Source organism: Podarcis gaigeae (assembly GCF_964106915.1).
Source record: "Podarcis gaigeae genome assembly, chromosome: 7".
Classification (NCBI taxonomy): domain Eukaryota; kingdom Metazoa; phylum Chordata; class Lepidosauria; order Squamata; family Lacertidae; genus Podarcis; species Podarcis gaigeae.
Window position 1 is genome coordinate 4480112 of NC_139683.1, and position 15570 is coordinate 4495681.

The 15570-nt window shown below is 45.8% G+C and overlaps 1 protein-coding gene across 3 annotated transcripts in view; it reads right to left on the bottom strand.

Moving 5' to 3' along the window:
* Positions 1 to 15570, bottom strand: part of ADGRB1 (adhesion G protein-coupled receptor B1) — a 394945-nt gene that overhangs the window by 210696 nt on the left and 168679 nt on the right. For all 3 annotated transcript variants that reach the window (XM_083748972.1, XM_083748971.1, XM_083748973.1), the window contains exon 3: positions 12039 to 12197. In XM_083748972.1, the coding sequence (XP_083605098.1) occupies positions 12039 to 12197 (159 nt within the window). The remainder of the gene's footprint in view (positions 1 to 12038; positions 12198 to 15570) is intronic.

Genomic DNA, 15570 nt, shown 5'->3' on the forward strand with positions numbered 1-15570 from the left:
TGAATCACCCGATTCAGTTTCAGACTCAGACTCAGAACCTTCATCAGTGGGTGTGGGTTGTTGCGGTTGCTTTTGACTATCCTCAGTTTCATCACTGTGATCAGGATAACATTGGAAAATTCCCACATTCTCCCCCCACTTGGCATTGTACTCAACACTTCTTGTGAGCTTAATTTCCTTAGAGTCAGTCATCATTATTCTGTAAGACCCTTTCTGATAACCTAGAAAGATACCATGCAATCCACGCTTGTCTAACTTGGAGTTTTGTGGTGAGTGAACCCACATGTCAGAACCAAAAATTTTCATGTGTTTGATGTATGGCTTCTTGCCAAACATCTTCTCATAGGGGGTACAACCAATCGCTGAAGATAACCTGCGATTATAACTGTAAACAAAACATGAGAGAGCTTCGGCCCAATAACTCTCTGGAAGATTGGCATCATGCAGCAAGGTTTTTAACCCTTGAAGCAATGTCTGATTTGCTCGTTCCGCAAGTCCATTCTGCCATGGCGAGCGAGGACTAGACAAATCGTGTTGAATTCCTTTCTCAGTCAGAAAAGCTTCAAACTGCTGAGAAGTGAATTCTCCCCCGCGATCACTGAAAAGAGTCTTTACCTTCTTACCATGCACATTTCCCAACCAAGCACAGAATTCTTTGAACCTTGGAAAAGCCTCTGATTTCTGCTTGAGATTGTACACATAAATATACCTGGAAAATGCATCAATGAGAACCATGAAGTACCTGTTTCCACCCATAGAGGGCGCTAGTGGTCCAACCAAATCAGCATGAACAACCTGGTATGGTTCTGTAGCTTGCCTACTAGACACCTTACCTTTCGCAGCCATTTTTACCTTGTTTGCTGCGCATGCCTTGCACTTCATGTGGTACCTGCAGGGTTTAATAGTCATACCTTCAACCAAGGCAGGCATTTTAGATACTGCCTCAAAATGCAAATGACCAAATTTTCGATGAAAATCGTGAATACATTCTGCATGCAAACTTTTGTTAGAACCTGCAATGCAACAAGTGTCATCCTGCACAACATCATCAAAATACAAAACATACAAACGATCAACATATTCAGCATGCAATACATAATCATTTTTCTTTGTGATGATGCACCTTTTGTTCTTAAAGGAAACGTCAATTTTCCGCTCATTCAGCTGTCCAACGCTGAGCAGATTATGCTTGGCATCTGGCACATAAAGCACATCCTGTATCGATAAGTCCAAACTGTGAAGAACAACAGTTCCGTAGCCTTTACTGGGAATTGTGTGGTCATCCGCCTGGTGAATCGCACCTTCCTGCGGTGTAAAAGACACGAACAGTCGCTTATCGTTGCACATGTGGTGGGTCGCCGCTGAATCAACAACGAAGAAAGATCTAGACGTCTTCTGGACCTCTGCAACCTTTGGAGTGAAGCGTGAGACCATTGCCTTGTGCTGCGTTGTCCTGGACACCGGACCTTTGCCTTTGCCTCGGCCTTTTCCACGCGATGAGCTTTCGCTGCGCTGCTCTGTCTTGGCCCTGGGATATCTGCATTCCCTCTTCATATGGCCTAGACGTCCACACGTGTAGCATTTCACTGCCTTCAAAGCTTTGGCGCCATCTGGTGGTTCCACTGCACTATGGGATGACGTCTGTGAAGTCTCCCCCTTGTTGATGCAGCTAGCACCCTGGCGGTCTGCTTCATTCTGAATCATGGCAGTATCACAGGCTACTGTGAGTTGAGCATTTGGCTGATTGGCATCAGATTCCCCACTTGCATCAGCCAGCCTTCTGCAGCTAGCCATCATGACTTTGGCATTAGCCTTCTGCGTCATCTCTGCTGCTTTAAATCAGGCTGCTTCATACAAGCTGTGTCTGTGTACAGCTGCTTCAATCCAAAAGCAAATTCAAAAGTACTTTCGATTTCCAGCCTCTGCCTGTGAGCCTGTGCCACTCTGCTTATCTGCAGCTGCTGCAAAACCTCATTCCAAAGGCAAGTTCAAAAGTGAAAGTTCTCTCTGCTGTCTTAAATTCATGCTGCGACACTGCTGCAGCTGCTTTACTTTCGATTTCCCCCAGCATAGGAAAAATTTATCCTTCTAGCCTTTTGCCTGTGCCACGGCAAAACCGGCTATAAAAGTTCAAAGTCCAGCCATAAAGCCATTAATTAGAAGCTGGCAGGCTGCCCGGAGCTGTAGCACATACCTCATCAATTCACCTTGACGCGCAGAGATATCGTCTGATCCGGCCCTCTGCATTCCGATCCTTTGCCGGCACTCCAATTCTTTGCTCCTTTGTTCCTTTGCCAGGAGCCCGACTTCTGGAGTCCATTCTCAAAACACTGCGTTTTTCTGGGCCCGGAACCAAATGTTGGATATAAGCAGTGTCCAGTGCACAGCGGAATGATGAAAAGTACGTGCCAACATGCTCTATATTACTTTATTTACACTTCAAAGCTGGTAATTTACAGAAAAACATCTTCCCTCTGCCGGAGCAGAGAAAGGCATCCTCTCTCCTCTAAAGCACGGAGAGAATCACACTGAACTGCAAAGAACAGTGAAAAACAGGAAACCAGTGTACGTCACATCCAGTCTCCTTTCCCGTGAGAAAACCCAACAGCACTTGACTGTGGAATGTAAACATTGTCTTGTGACAAGCACTTCGCTGCTCAGTGAAGGAAGCAGAAACCAACAGGGGAAACCCAGCCAGATGGGCAGGGTACAAACAATAAATTATTATTATTATTATTATTATTATTATTATTATTATTATTCCCATCAGTTGAGCTCAACTGCAAGTCCCCTCTTTGGGGGTAAAAATATGATCTGCCGAAGAATGGATGCTTTTGAATTATGGTGCTGGAGGAGACTCTTGAGAGTCCCATGGACTGCAAGAAGATCAAACCTCTCCATTCTGAAGGAAATCAGCCCTGAGTGCTCCCTGGAAGGACAGATCCTGAAGCTGAGGCTCCAAGACTTTGCCCTTCTCAGGAGAAGAGAAGACTCCCTGGGAAAGACCCTGATGTTGGGAAAGATGGAGGGCACAAGGAGAAGGGGATGACAGAGGACGAGATGGCTGGACAGTGTTCTTGAAGCTACCAGCATGAGTTTCAAATAGTCCGTAAATTTACTCCAATCTTCTGAGAATCTCTGGTCCCTCACGTTTTGAATTCTTCCTGTTATACAAATGGACTAATTCTGCATAGTCCATCAGTTTCAGGGCAGGCATGTCCAACAGGTAGATTGTGATCTGCCCCTAGATCACTGGACGTCTGTGGTAGATCACTGGTAGATTACTGGCTCCCCTCAAAGAAGTTCAATAAGTTTGGCTCCCCTAAAAAAAAAGCTCAACATATTTGCCCTGCACCCCCCCCTCCAAAACGGGGCTTTCCTCATCCCTTAAAGAAGCTCAACAACTTTGACCTGAACCCCAAAAAACGGATCACTGCCAGTTTTTAACTCTATGAGTAGATTGCAGTCTCTTGGGAGTTGGCCACCCCTGCTCTAGGGCATTGACTGGCAAATGCTCCCCAGTGTTTCTGACAAAAAATATCCCCAGCCCTCCCTGGGATTCCCATGGATCGAACCTGAGACCTTCTACATAAAAGCAGGTGTCCTATCCCTGAGTATACGTACAGTATCGTGAGATGTATTGATCTTTCAGAGGGAGGCACATTGCTGTTCTATGTAGCTAGAGTCTTCCTAGAACACACGCCCTTCCTATTTTCTGAACTTTCTGTGTATTTTGGGTGTGAAAGGTTTAATTATGACAAAAAGAAAAATACTGTTTTAGCATTACATACTGTGAGGAGGCTGATTGGAAATGTATATTCTGAATTGAAGCAGGGGTGGGTGGAAACTGCTAGTTCTGCCGCATAACTATTTTAAAAAAGCACTTCTCCACTGTTAATTTAGACTCCAGTGTGAAGTCTGAATTAATTAGAAATGTCTTCCGGAACACTGATTATTTTGCCAACACATGAAGGCTTGAGGCAAGTGTCTGCCCACCTTCTCTCCAAGAATTAACAGGGCTTTCTCTCCTCCATTTTTCCCCTCACAACAACCCTGCGAGGTACGTTATGCTAAGAGAGCATGACTGACTCAAGGTTGTGGGATGTGAAACACAAGAGCAATCAAGTACAACATTCCTAGAGTGAACATGTTTGCACATGGGGAGGAATGTTTGTCCAGCCAGCAGGTAAACATCCTGTTTCCTTCTGGGCTGGGACAGACTTCCTCTGCATGTGACTAGAGGTGGGTGTGGCCTCACCTGTGCAGGTAACAACAAAAGCACAGGCAGGGCAGCCATCTCTCGCTCTTTGACCACATGCATCGAAGAAGCAACATCTGCTTAGCCAAAGATGCTCTCTTGGCCTCCAGCCAAAAGAGGACAGAGGGAGTGCCTCCTTATGAGCCAGTTTCCAGATGTATGTTACTTTTCTAAGCTAAGTCTGCCTTCTGGGATCTGATTGTGGACAGAATGTGAGTAAACTCTTTTTTATACTTTTATAGAAGACTGTGTTGTGTCTTATCTTTTATGAGGGAATAAGGGGAAAATACCAGAACAGTTATTATAGAGGCTTTAGGGAGCCTGAGCAAATGCATCCGCTGCAAGTTTATAAAGGGGAATGTTACTCTGCTAAATTGTGAACTTGTTAATACAAGCTGGAAAGGCTATAATCAAATAATATATCCTCTCCTGCACCCCTGAACATTCCCACAAAGGTCTCCTAAGAAGCAACAATGATCAGTCCTGTCCAACCCTAAACAACTGTGTTGTGACAGCTGGGGAGGTTGAGAGGCTCTGGCTATCAACATTTGGACACCTGATTGCTCCAAGGCCCTCTTGATCACATGGGAACTACATTTCCCATCATGCCAAGGGCATGGACAAGCCCTGTAGCATCCCAGGCCTAAAGGAGCATGCAACTGGTAGACTCTTATTCAGACTTCGGTTGGCTGAAGAATTTGTAGTTATTGTTGCACAACTGTAGGGAAGGAGAGGGGGGAGAAATCCAGTTCACTTTGCATTTTAATGTAAAGCTCACTAACTGCTGCCTACGGAAACATTACACAAACAGAAACACGGCTGTTCTTAACAATTACCACTGTTCAGATGCATATATTAAGGGGGAAATGTTCATGAAATGCACAAATTAGTGAAAATATCATTACACAAATGCATCCTACTAGGAATATTGTGCCTATCTGGAGAAAATTTGCTAAAATACTTGGTTTTTAAAAAATAAATAAATCACAAACGAATGCAGAATTGTGGAGAACGGAATTTAAGACTGGAGAAATGAGAAACTGATAATAATGGAAACTGACCAATTTCTTCATCACTTCATACCTGTGACAAGGTGTGCCAAGTCTCAGATGCTAACAAGCAGCTGTAGACCATGATCAGATTTGCTTTAGACCACTGTCAGCTGGTGAAGAGACATCACCTTGCCAACAAAGGTCCCTATAGTTAAAGCTATGGTTTTCCAAGTAGTGATGTATGGAAGTGAGAGCTGGACCATAAAGAAGGCTGATTGCCGAAGAATAAATGCTTTTGAATTCTGGTGCTGGAGGAGACTCTTGAGAGTCCCGTGGACTGCAAGAAGATCCAACCGATCCATTCTGAAGGAAATCAGCCCTGAGTGCTCACTGGAAGGACAGATCCTGAAGCTGAGGCTCCAAGACTTTGGCCACCTCATGAGAAGAGAAGACTCCCTGGAAAAGACCCTGATGTTGGGAAAGATGGAGAGCACAAGGAGAAGGGGACGACAGAGGTTGGACAGTGTTTGGACAGTGTTTTCGAGGTTACCAGCATGAGTTTGACCAAACTGCGGGAGGCAGTGGAGGACAGAGGTGCCTGGCGTTCTCTGGTCCAGGGGGTCACGAAGAGTCGGACATGACTAAACGACTAAACAACAACAACAACAACAGCTGGTGAAACGGCTCTGAAGGTCCCCTAACACCAAATTTGATGCTAAACTCCAGTAAATGCAGATTTTAGAGCAACTCTTTTATGGGAATACCTGTGATTCCTGCATTCCAGGGTGTTGGACTAGATCGTTCTTTGGGCCCCTTCCATCTCTATGGTTTTATAATTGTGTTAATATTCTACAAATTCTTTGGGAGCGCCTGCTGTCAGATCCCAGATGAGAACTTGCCAGATTTTCTCCTTGCTTTCCACCAAACCATTCCTTCCTTGTCCCCTAGACAAAGTACATCTCTTCTCTCCCCCCCCCCCCACATAATGGTCAGATGATGTTAGTTGCTGGCTGCTGAGATGTGTTTGGCCTGTGAAACCGCTACCTTGGTCCATGTCCAATAGATGGTGTCTGAATTAGCAAGGAAGGGATCGCTGGGTTCTTTGCCTCGAGCAAGCAATAAACAGAAATTACTACAAACTCTGGATGCTGTCCTACAGACCGGCTTTTCTCTCCCCCCCCCCCAAAAAAAAAAACAACAACACCAAACTGGCTGGACGGAAAGAAAAGACACCAGCTGGGGGAAAGGAAAATGGCTGTTGTTAAACCTGAAGTAATTCTGTTTTCAATCTGCAATAAACAGTAATTCTCACCAAGACCCTGGAGGCATCAGACTTTTGCCTACAAAGACCCTTGGAAGCCGGCATTTATATGCAAAAGCTAACGCCACCTATGAAATGCTAGCGCCCTTTATTGCTTTTCTTGGGTTGGAATCTGAGGCTGCGGAAGGTGTTGGCTGGTCTTTGTTTATTTCTTTCTTCCCTTGTGGTTGCCACCAGCTGGTAACTTCCTTGGGGCAGAGACCTGACAGCATGACACACTGGCTAAAATTCTGGGTGGGCACTGCGCCCAATACGTGTTTGCAGCCTGGGGCAAATTACAGTGTCGTATGCAGTCCCTCAATCCCACACAGAGGGTGGCTAGAACAGGAACTGAATCTCAGTTCAGCACTGCAGAAAGGACAGGAGCCTTCACTGCATCCGAAAACACAGGGCAGGAGAGGGCAATTGATGGTCCTAATGGCTGCGTTCTGCCTCCATAATTGGAAATGGAGGCAGTGAGAGATTTTACCTTCTTGGGCTCCACGATCACTGCAGATAGTGACAGCAGTCACGAAATTAAAAGACGCCTGCTTCTTGGGAGAAAAGCAATGGCAAACCTAGACAGCATCTTAAAAAGCAGAGATAACACCTTGCCAACAAAGGTCTTTATAGTGAAAGCTATGGTTCTCCCAGTAATGATGTATGGAAGTGAGAGATGGACCATAAAGAAGGCTGATGGCCAAAGAATTGGTGCTTTTGAATTCTGGTGCTGGAGGAGACTCTTGAGAGTCCCGTGGACTGCAAGAAGATTAAACCTCTCCATTCTGAAGGAAATCAGCCCTGAGTGCTCACTGGAAGGACAGATCCTGAAACTGAGGCTCCAAGACTTTGGCCATCTCATGAGAAGAGAAGACCCCCTGGAAAAGACCCTGATGTTGGGAAAGATGGAGGGCACAAGGAGAAGGGGACGACAGAGGATGAGATGGTGGGATAGTGTTCTCGAAGCTACCAGCATGAGTTTGACCAAACTGTGGGAAGCAGTGGAAGACAGGAGTGCCTGGTGTGCTCTGGTCCAGGGGGTCATGAAGAGTTGGACACAACTAAACGACTAACCAACAACAGAGGGAGAGGGAGCTGCTTGGAAGACTGTGTTTAAAGTACAAAGGCTGGGATGCCGGAGTTGCTCTGGGGAAATTGAGCTGGATTAGAAAGGGAGAAATTGATTGCTGCTCTGATGCTACAGAAAACCAATGCCTTAGCTATTCTGTTTTATGACACAAGCAGATGAGGTTCTCCTTTAAGCAAACAAGCAAACAAAATAGAAAAGGGAAGAGGAAGAGGACCACCCCACCCCACCCATCCTGGAGCCGCTGAAAGAATTGGAAATGGACACAGGAGGAAATATCAAATCTCCCTCCTTCTGCACTTAGGTGCATTTGATTCATTTTTTTAAAATAGGATAAAAACCTGCATGAGATCCAGATCACAAACCTCATCTAATCCTGGCCCTCAGTCCCACGCCTATTTGGAGAACTGATAGAGCACAGATACAGGCAAGTCAAGAAGGGGAAACTTTGGCAAGGATCCCTCTGCCCGTCTAGACAAATTAGTCAAAGGGAATGAAAAGATGAAAGCCTAATGCAGTGGAAAGTTTCCATTTAAAGATTCCAGCTACAATATGATTTAACTTTATGGAAATGCCAAACAACGTGTGAAATCATTCTAGTCCTTCCAGTGCTCAACCTTTTCTGAGCCAGGGCTGTTGCATCCATGACTCTGCTAAGGAAACAAAATAAAAAATATATATTAAAAAATTCCTTCCAGTAGCACCTTAGAGACCAACTAAGTTTGTTATTGCTATGAGCTTTCGTGTGCATGCACACTTCTTCAGATACGAAAGCTCACACCAATAACAAACTTAGTTGGTCTCTAAGGTGCTATTGGAGGGAATTTTTAAATTTATTTTTATTTTGTTTCGACGACGGCAAACCAACACGGCTACCTACCTGTAACTCTGCTAAGGAAGTCCACTTTTCCCTTCCTTTTGAAGAAAGTTATAATTTCTTTAAAAAATAAATAAATAGACACACCAACAACTTTTGCATGCCTTCCCCAACATGGTGCTCTCCAGAGGTTTTGAACTCACCAGGTAGATAGAGAGAAGCTTTTCTCCCTCCGTCATAACACTATAACTCGTGGGTGTCCCACGAAGGTGAACGTTGTAAGATTCAGGACAGGACTTGTTCATGTAGCATATGGTTTAACTGTGGAACTCACTGCCACAGGATGGTCAACAACTTAGATAGCTTTAAAAGGAAACTAGACAAATTCATGGCCTTTAGCCTCTGCAGTTGGAAGCAACAATGCTTTTGAATAGCAGTTGCTAGAAACCACAGGAGGAGAGAGTGGTCTTGTGTTCGAATCCTGATTGTGGGTTTCCCGATAGAGGCATCCGACTGACCACTGTGAGAACAGGATGCTGGAGCGTATGGGTCATGGGCCTGTGCCAGAAGGCTCTTAATTTATCATAACAATTTATCATCGCCGCTATTTCCGCAGGTCTATGGACAGCCGTATCCTCTGGCAAGCTGTTGGGCTGCTTGCAAAACCAACATTTCAAACTGAAATTTGACAAAAAAAAAAAAATCCTTCCAGTAGCACCTTAAAGACCAACTAAGTTAGTTCTTGTTCTCAAGAACTAACTTAGTTCTCAAGAACTAACTTAGTTGGTCTTTAAGGTGCTACTGGAAGGATTTTTTTTTTGTTTTGACTATGGCAGACCAACACGGCTACCTATCTGTAACTGAAATTTGACAGAGATGCAATTTCCACAAAGCTCTGTTATCAATCCGATCAGCCAGCAATATACATCCCCTCGGCCATTAATTAATGCAAGTTTCAGGTGGACATTTAAAGGCTGCAATTCCCTTCATCTCTTGTACATGTTTTTAAAGATGAAGCATCTTTGTTTTGTGCTTCTAGGGAAAGCTGGAAGCCACAAGAGGGGGCAGTGGTCTTGTGCTCACATCGTGCTCACAGGTTTCCCACAGGTCAGCCACTGTGAACACGGGATGCTGGACTAGATGGGCTGCTGGCCTGATCCAGCGAGCTATTCTTGTGCTCTTTATGTTCCTATTGGAGCTGGTGGGAGTTGTAGTTCAAAATATCTGGAAGACACCAGGTTGCAGGGGAATGGGCTGGTCGGAAGGTCTAATCAAATGTATTTCACTGAAAACCACGGGAAAAGTTGGAGATAAAGGTATAATTATAATCAGCAAGGCTAGCTCACATTAGCCTGCCCGTAGTAGTTACTGTAATTTGTGGGAAATACTGAAAATGAGCTAGACAGTGCCCACATACCATTTCTCCAGGCCTGGTAGAAGAAGAAGAGAAGAAGAGTTTGGATTTGATATCCCGCTTTATCACTACCCGAAGGAGTCTCAAAGCGGCTAACATTCTCCTTTCCCTTCCTCCCTCACAACAAACACTCCGTGAGGTGAGTGGGGCTGAGAGACTTCACAGAAGTGTGACTGGCCCAAGGTCACCCAGCAGCTGCAGGTGGAGGAGCGGAGACTTGAACCCGGTTCCCCAGATTACGAGACTACAGCTCTTAACCACTACACCACACTGGCTCTCACACTGGTACAAACTTGTAAGATGTCCCTCCTTACCATTCCACCATGATCTCTTGCTTGCTTCAATAAACGGGGGGATTAATTGGCCTCATTTAGCTCTCATTTCTGGCTGCTTGATTTGCATTTATAGGCAGACATAGCAGTACAGCACGACGCAGAAATGTCAGGATGCACAAAAGGCAAACACTCTTTAGACCAGGGATGGGGAACCTGTTGCTCTACAGACATTGCTGAATGACAACACCCACCGACCCTCGCCATTGGGCATGCTGGCTGAGGCAGGTTGGAGCTGGACAGCAAAAGATTCCACAACTCTGCCTTAAGGCAAACCATGGTAGTGTGTCCTATTCACCAGAATCTGATAGTTTTTAAATAATAATTTTCATCTGAGGAATCTTGGAGATTATGTACAGTGGTGCCTCGCAAGACGAAATTAATTCGTTCCGCAAGTTTTTTCTTCTTGCGAGTTTTTCGTCTTGCGAAGCACAGTTTCCCATAGGAAGGCATTGAAAATCAATTAATGCGTTCCTAGGGAGACCGCCTTCAGACCAGGTCCAGGGACAGTCTGAAGCAGAGCGCCCCTCGCGCGGGGCAGACATTCGCAGCTTGGGGAGCCCTGCAGGACTTCCCTGCAGGGCTCTCCAAGCTGCGGATAGGGGCAGCAGGCTGCTATCCGCAGCTTGGAGAGCCCTGCGGGGAACTCTTCTGAAGGCTGGCGGGGGAGAAGGGCTTTTCTTCCCACCGCCAGCCTTCAGAACAGCCTTCTGAATGTTGTGCGCCTTCCCCTCTGTTCCCGGACCTGTCCTGAAGGCTTGCGGTGGGAGGAGGGCTTTCCTCCCCACCGCCAACATTCAGAATGCTGTTTTGAATGTTGGCGGTGGGGAGGAAAAACCCTCCTCCCACCGCAAGCCCTGGGAACAGAGGAGAAGCGCTACGCGCCTTCTCCTCTGTTCCCGGACCTCCCACCGCAAGCCTTCAGGACAAGTCCGGGAACAGAGGAGAAGGCGCGCTGCGCTTCCCCGCTGTCCCCGGAGATTTCCCTATGGGCTTTCGTCTTGTGAAGCAAACCCATAGGGAAATTCGTCTTGCAAAGCCGCTAAAAATTGGAAAAACCCTTTCGTCTTGCGGGTTTTTCGTTTAGCGAGGCATTCGTCTTGCGGGGCACCACTGTATAAGGGTAAGTTGCACATTCCCTTTTGGTCCCTGTTGATAACAGGGGCTCTCCTGATCTCATAGAACAACAACAACAACAACAACAACAACAACAACAATAATAATAATAATAATAATAATAATAATAATAATTTATTTATACCCCACCCATTTGGCTGAGTTTCCCCAGCCACTCTGGGTGGCTCCCAATCAAGTATTAAACACAATACAGCAATAAATATTAAAAAAAACATAGGGTTGGAAGGGACCCAGGGTCATCTAGTCCAACCCCAGAAAAAACTTTCTGACAGTAAGAGCTGTTTGGCAATGGAATAGACTCCCACAAGAGGCAGTGGACTCTCCTTCCTTGGAGGTCTCTAAACAGAGGTTGGATGACCATCTGTCATGGATGCTTTAGCCGTGATTCCTGCATTGTGGGGGGGTTGGACTAGATGACCCTGGGTCCCTTCCAGCTCTTATGATTCTATGATTCTCCTCCCCCCTCAACACACCCCAAAATCAGTTCCAGGGGTTCCTACCATCATCTACAGCAAATTTGGGGGGAGGCTGCACGAGGAGAGGGTATTTTGTGAAAGCAGAAGTCTTTGTGACAATGTAATGATTTCATTGGACGCAACCCACAGTCCGGTGCAAACCTTAATGGGGCCTGAATGTGAGCAACGGTTCTGCACAGATGTCAGGATCATGAAGGTGGTGAGCTGGAAACACAAGCCACTTACGGTTGCAAGCTTTCCTGTTGCACAGCCGGCCTTCTTCTAAGACTCCCTCGCAGATGATGCCATCGTCCGGAAGGGGCTGGCAGGTCCGGGTGCGAGTCTGCAGGCCTCCTCCGCAGTCCCGGGTGCATTCTCCCCACAGTGACCATGGGTTCCATCCACCTGAGGACCAGCCAGGGGGAAAGAAAAAGAAAAGCCTCAGCTGCCATGCTTTGAACTTTAATTATTATTATTATTATTATTATTATTATTATTATTATTTTTATTATTATTATTATTTATACCCCGCCCTCCCCAGCCAGAGCCGGGTTTATGGTGGCTAACACCAATAAAATCACAGTAAAAACATAGTGATGCATCTGATCAAGATCTGTATTATGAGGCATCTGATCAAGGCCTGTATTTTAAAATGAGCTTAAATATATATATATATATATATATATATATGCTTTCGTAGATTTTCACGGGTACAGGAATGCAGGTTTTGGTGTCCTCGGGTGTCTTCCCGTGTAAAAGTTGGGGTGTCTAGGCGACGTTTCGACGAGGTCTCACTCGTCATCTTCAGGCTGGTGCTTTCGGCTTCTTGTTACTGGAACAGAGCGGGATCTCAATGTTTGAGTTCCTATAAATACTGTAGAGGGGGTGTGGTGTCTAGCCTCCAATGTTCTGGGCAGAGAGGAAGTTCCCAGGCTAGTGTGCCTTTTCTTCTTTTGTTCCTTAATTACTTGAGAGATACCTTGAGTGATTTCTTGAGTGATATCCTGAGTACCACTTAGGTGGGTCATTAGGTGTGGATTAGTTGCTAAAGTCTTTGTGTCTTGACCTCTTGAACTTTGTGAAGAGTTTTCCTGAGAAGATGGCTGTATTGCACTTAGTTGTGCTTTGGCTTGGCTTCGTGTATAGGGGCGAGCTGTGGTTTTGTGGCTTGTGTCAGCCAGATCTGTGTAGGGATTGCAGGGGGGTGCAGCATCCGGAGGTGCCACCATGGATTGGCTACTGGATGGTGTCAGTAATTCATCTGTGGAGAGGGTCTGGGTTTGGGTCTGGTGTGGTTGATTGGTGTTGGCGTTCTGTGTGCCTCTGGATCTGGTGTCAGTTTTTGTGGGGAGGGCTAATTTCCAGATGTCTGGCAAGCGGGATGTGTCGTCACGCTTGTTCATGTTGTGAGGGTGTTTCTCTATCTCGATGGCTTCCATGATTATTCTCTTGTGGTGATGTTCCGTGTTAAAGAGCAATTTGGAATCTGTAAAATTAATTTCGTGTCCTGTTTCTTTCATGTGTTGGAAAAGAGAGGAAGTTTTTTCTTCTTTTTTGACGGCATTCTTGTGTTCTGCGATACGTGCATTTATTCGTCTGTTTGTTTGTCCAATGTACGTGGCTGGGCAGACTTTGCAGGGTATTTCATAGATCCCTTGGTTTTCCAACTGGATTTTATCCTTGGGGTTTCTGAGGATATTGGCTATTTTTTGGTTGGTGCAAAAGGCTGTTTTGATATTGTGTTTATGGAGGATTTTGCTAATTTTATCTGTAGTGCCCTTGATATAAGGAAGGAGTGCCCTTGTAGTGCCCTTGATATAAGGACACATCCCGCTTGCCAGACATCTGGAAATTAGCCCTCCCCACAAAAACTGACACCAGATCCAGAGGCACACAGAACGCCAACACCAATACCCTCTCCACAGATGAATTACTGACACCATCCAGTAGCCAATCCATGGTGGCACCTCCGGATGCTGCACCCCCCTGCAATCCCTACACAGATCTGGCTGACACAAGCCACAAAACCACAGCTCGCCCCTATACACGAAGCCAAGCCAAAGCACAACTAAGTGCAATACAGCCATCTTCTCAGGAAAACTCTTCACAAAGTTCAAGAGGTCAAGACACAAAGACTTTAGCAACTAATCCACACCTAATGACCCACCTAAGTGGTACTCAGGATATCACTCAAGAAATCACTCAAGGTATCTCTCAAGTAATTAAGGAACAAAAGAAGAAAAGGCACACTAGCCTGGGAACTTCCTCTCTGCCCAGAACATTGGAGGCTAGACACCACACCCCCTCTACAGTATTTATAGGAACTCAAACATTGAGATCCCGCTCTGTTCCAGTAACAAGAAGCCGAAAGCACCAGCCTGAAGATGACGAGTGAGACCTCGTCGAAACGTCGCCTAGACACCCCAACTTTTACACGGGAAGACACCCGAGGACACCAAAACCTACATATATATATATATATATATATATATATATATATATATATATATGCTTTCGTAGATTTTCACGGGTACAGGAATGCAGGTTTTGGTGTCCTCGGGTGTCTTCCCGTGTAAAAGTTGGGGTGTCTAGGCGACGTTTCGACGAGGTCTCACTCGTCATCTTCAGGCTGGTGCTTTCGGCTTCTTGTTACTGGAACAGAGCGGGATCTCAATGTTTGAGTTCCTATAAATACTGTAGAGGGGGTGTGGTGTCTAGCCTCCAATGTTCTGGGCAGAGAGGAAGTTCCCAGGCTAGTGTGCCTTTTCTTCTTTTGTTCCTTAATTACTTGAGAGATACCTTGAGTGATTTCTTGAGTGATATCCTGAGTACCACTTAGGTGGGTCATTAGGTGTGGATTAGTTGCTAAAGTCTTTGTGTCTTGACCTCTTGAACTTTGTGAAGAGTTTTCCTGAGAAGATGGCTGTATTGCACTTAGTTGTGCTTTGGCTTGGCTTCGTGTATAGGGGCGAGCTGTGGTTTTGTGGCTTGTGTCAGCCAGATCTGTGTAGGGATTGCAGGGGGGTGCAGCATCCGGAGGTGCCACCATGGATTGGCTACTGGATGGTGTCAGTAATTCATCTGTGGAGAGGGTCTGGGTTTGGGTCTGGTGTGGTTGATTGGTGTTGGCGTTCTGTGTGCCTATCCATGTAGCCAATCCATGGTGGCACCTCCGGATGCTGCACCCCCCTGCAATCCCTACACAGATCTGGCTGACACAAGCCACAAAACCACAGCTCGCCCCTATACACGAAGCCAAGCCAAAGCACAACTAAGTGCAATACAGCCATCTTCTCAGGAAAACTCTTCACAAAGTTCAAGAGGTCAAGACACAAAGACTTTAGCAACTAATCCACACCTAATGACCCACCTAAGTGGTACTCAGGATATCACTCAAGAAATCACTCAAGGTATCTCTCAAGTAATTAAGGAACAAAAGAAGAAAAGGCACACTAGCCTGGGAACTTCCTCTCTGCCCAGAACATTGGAGGCTAGACACCACACCCCCTCTACAGTATTTATAGGAACTCAAACATTGAGATCCCGCTCTGTTCCAGTAACAAGAAGCCGAAAGCACCAGCCTGAAGATGACGAGTGAGACCTCGTCGAAACGTCGCCTAGACACCCCAACTTTTACACGGGAAGACACCCGAGGACACCAAAACCTGCATATATATATATATATATATATATATATATGCAGATGCTTGTGTGTTTTAATGCCAGGCAGAAAACCAGCTGTCGAAAAGACTGGCAGATGTTTATCTTCCTGGACAAG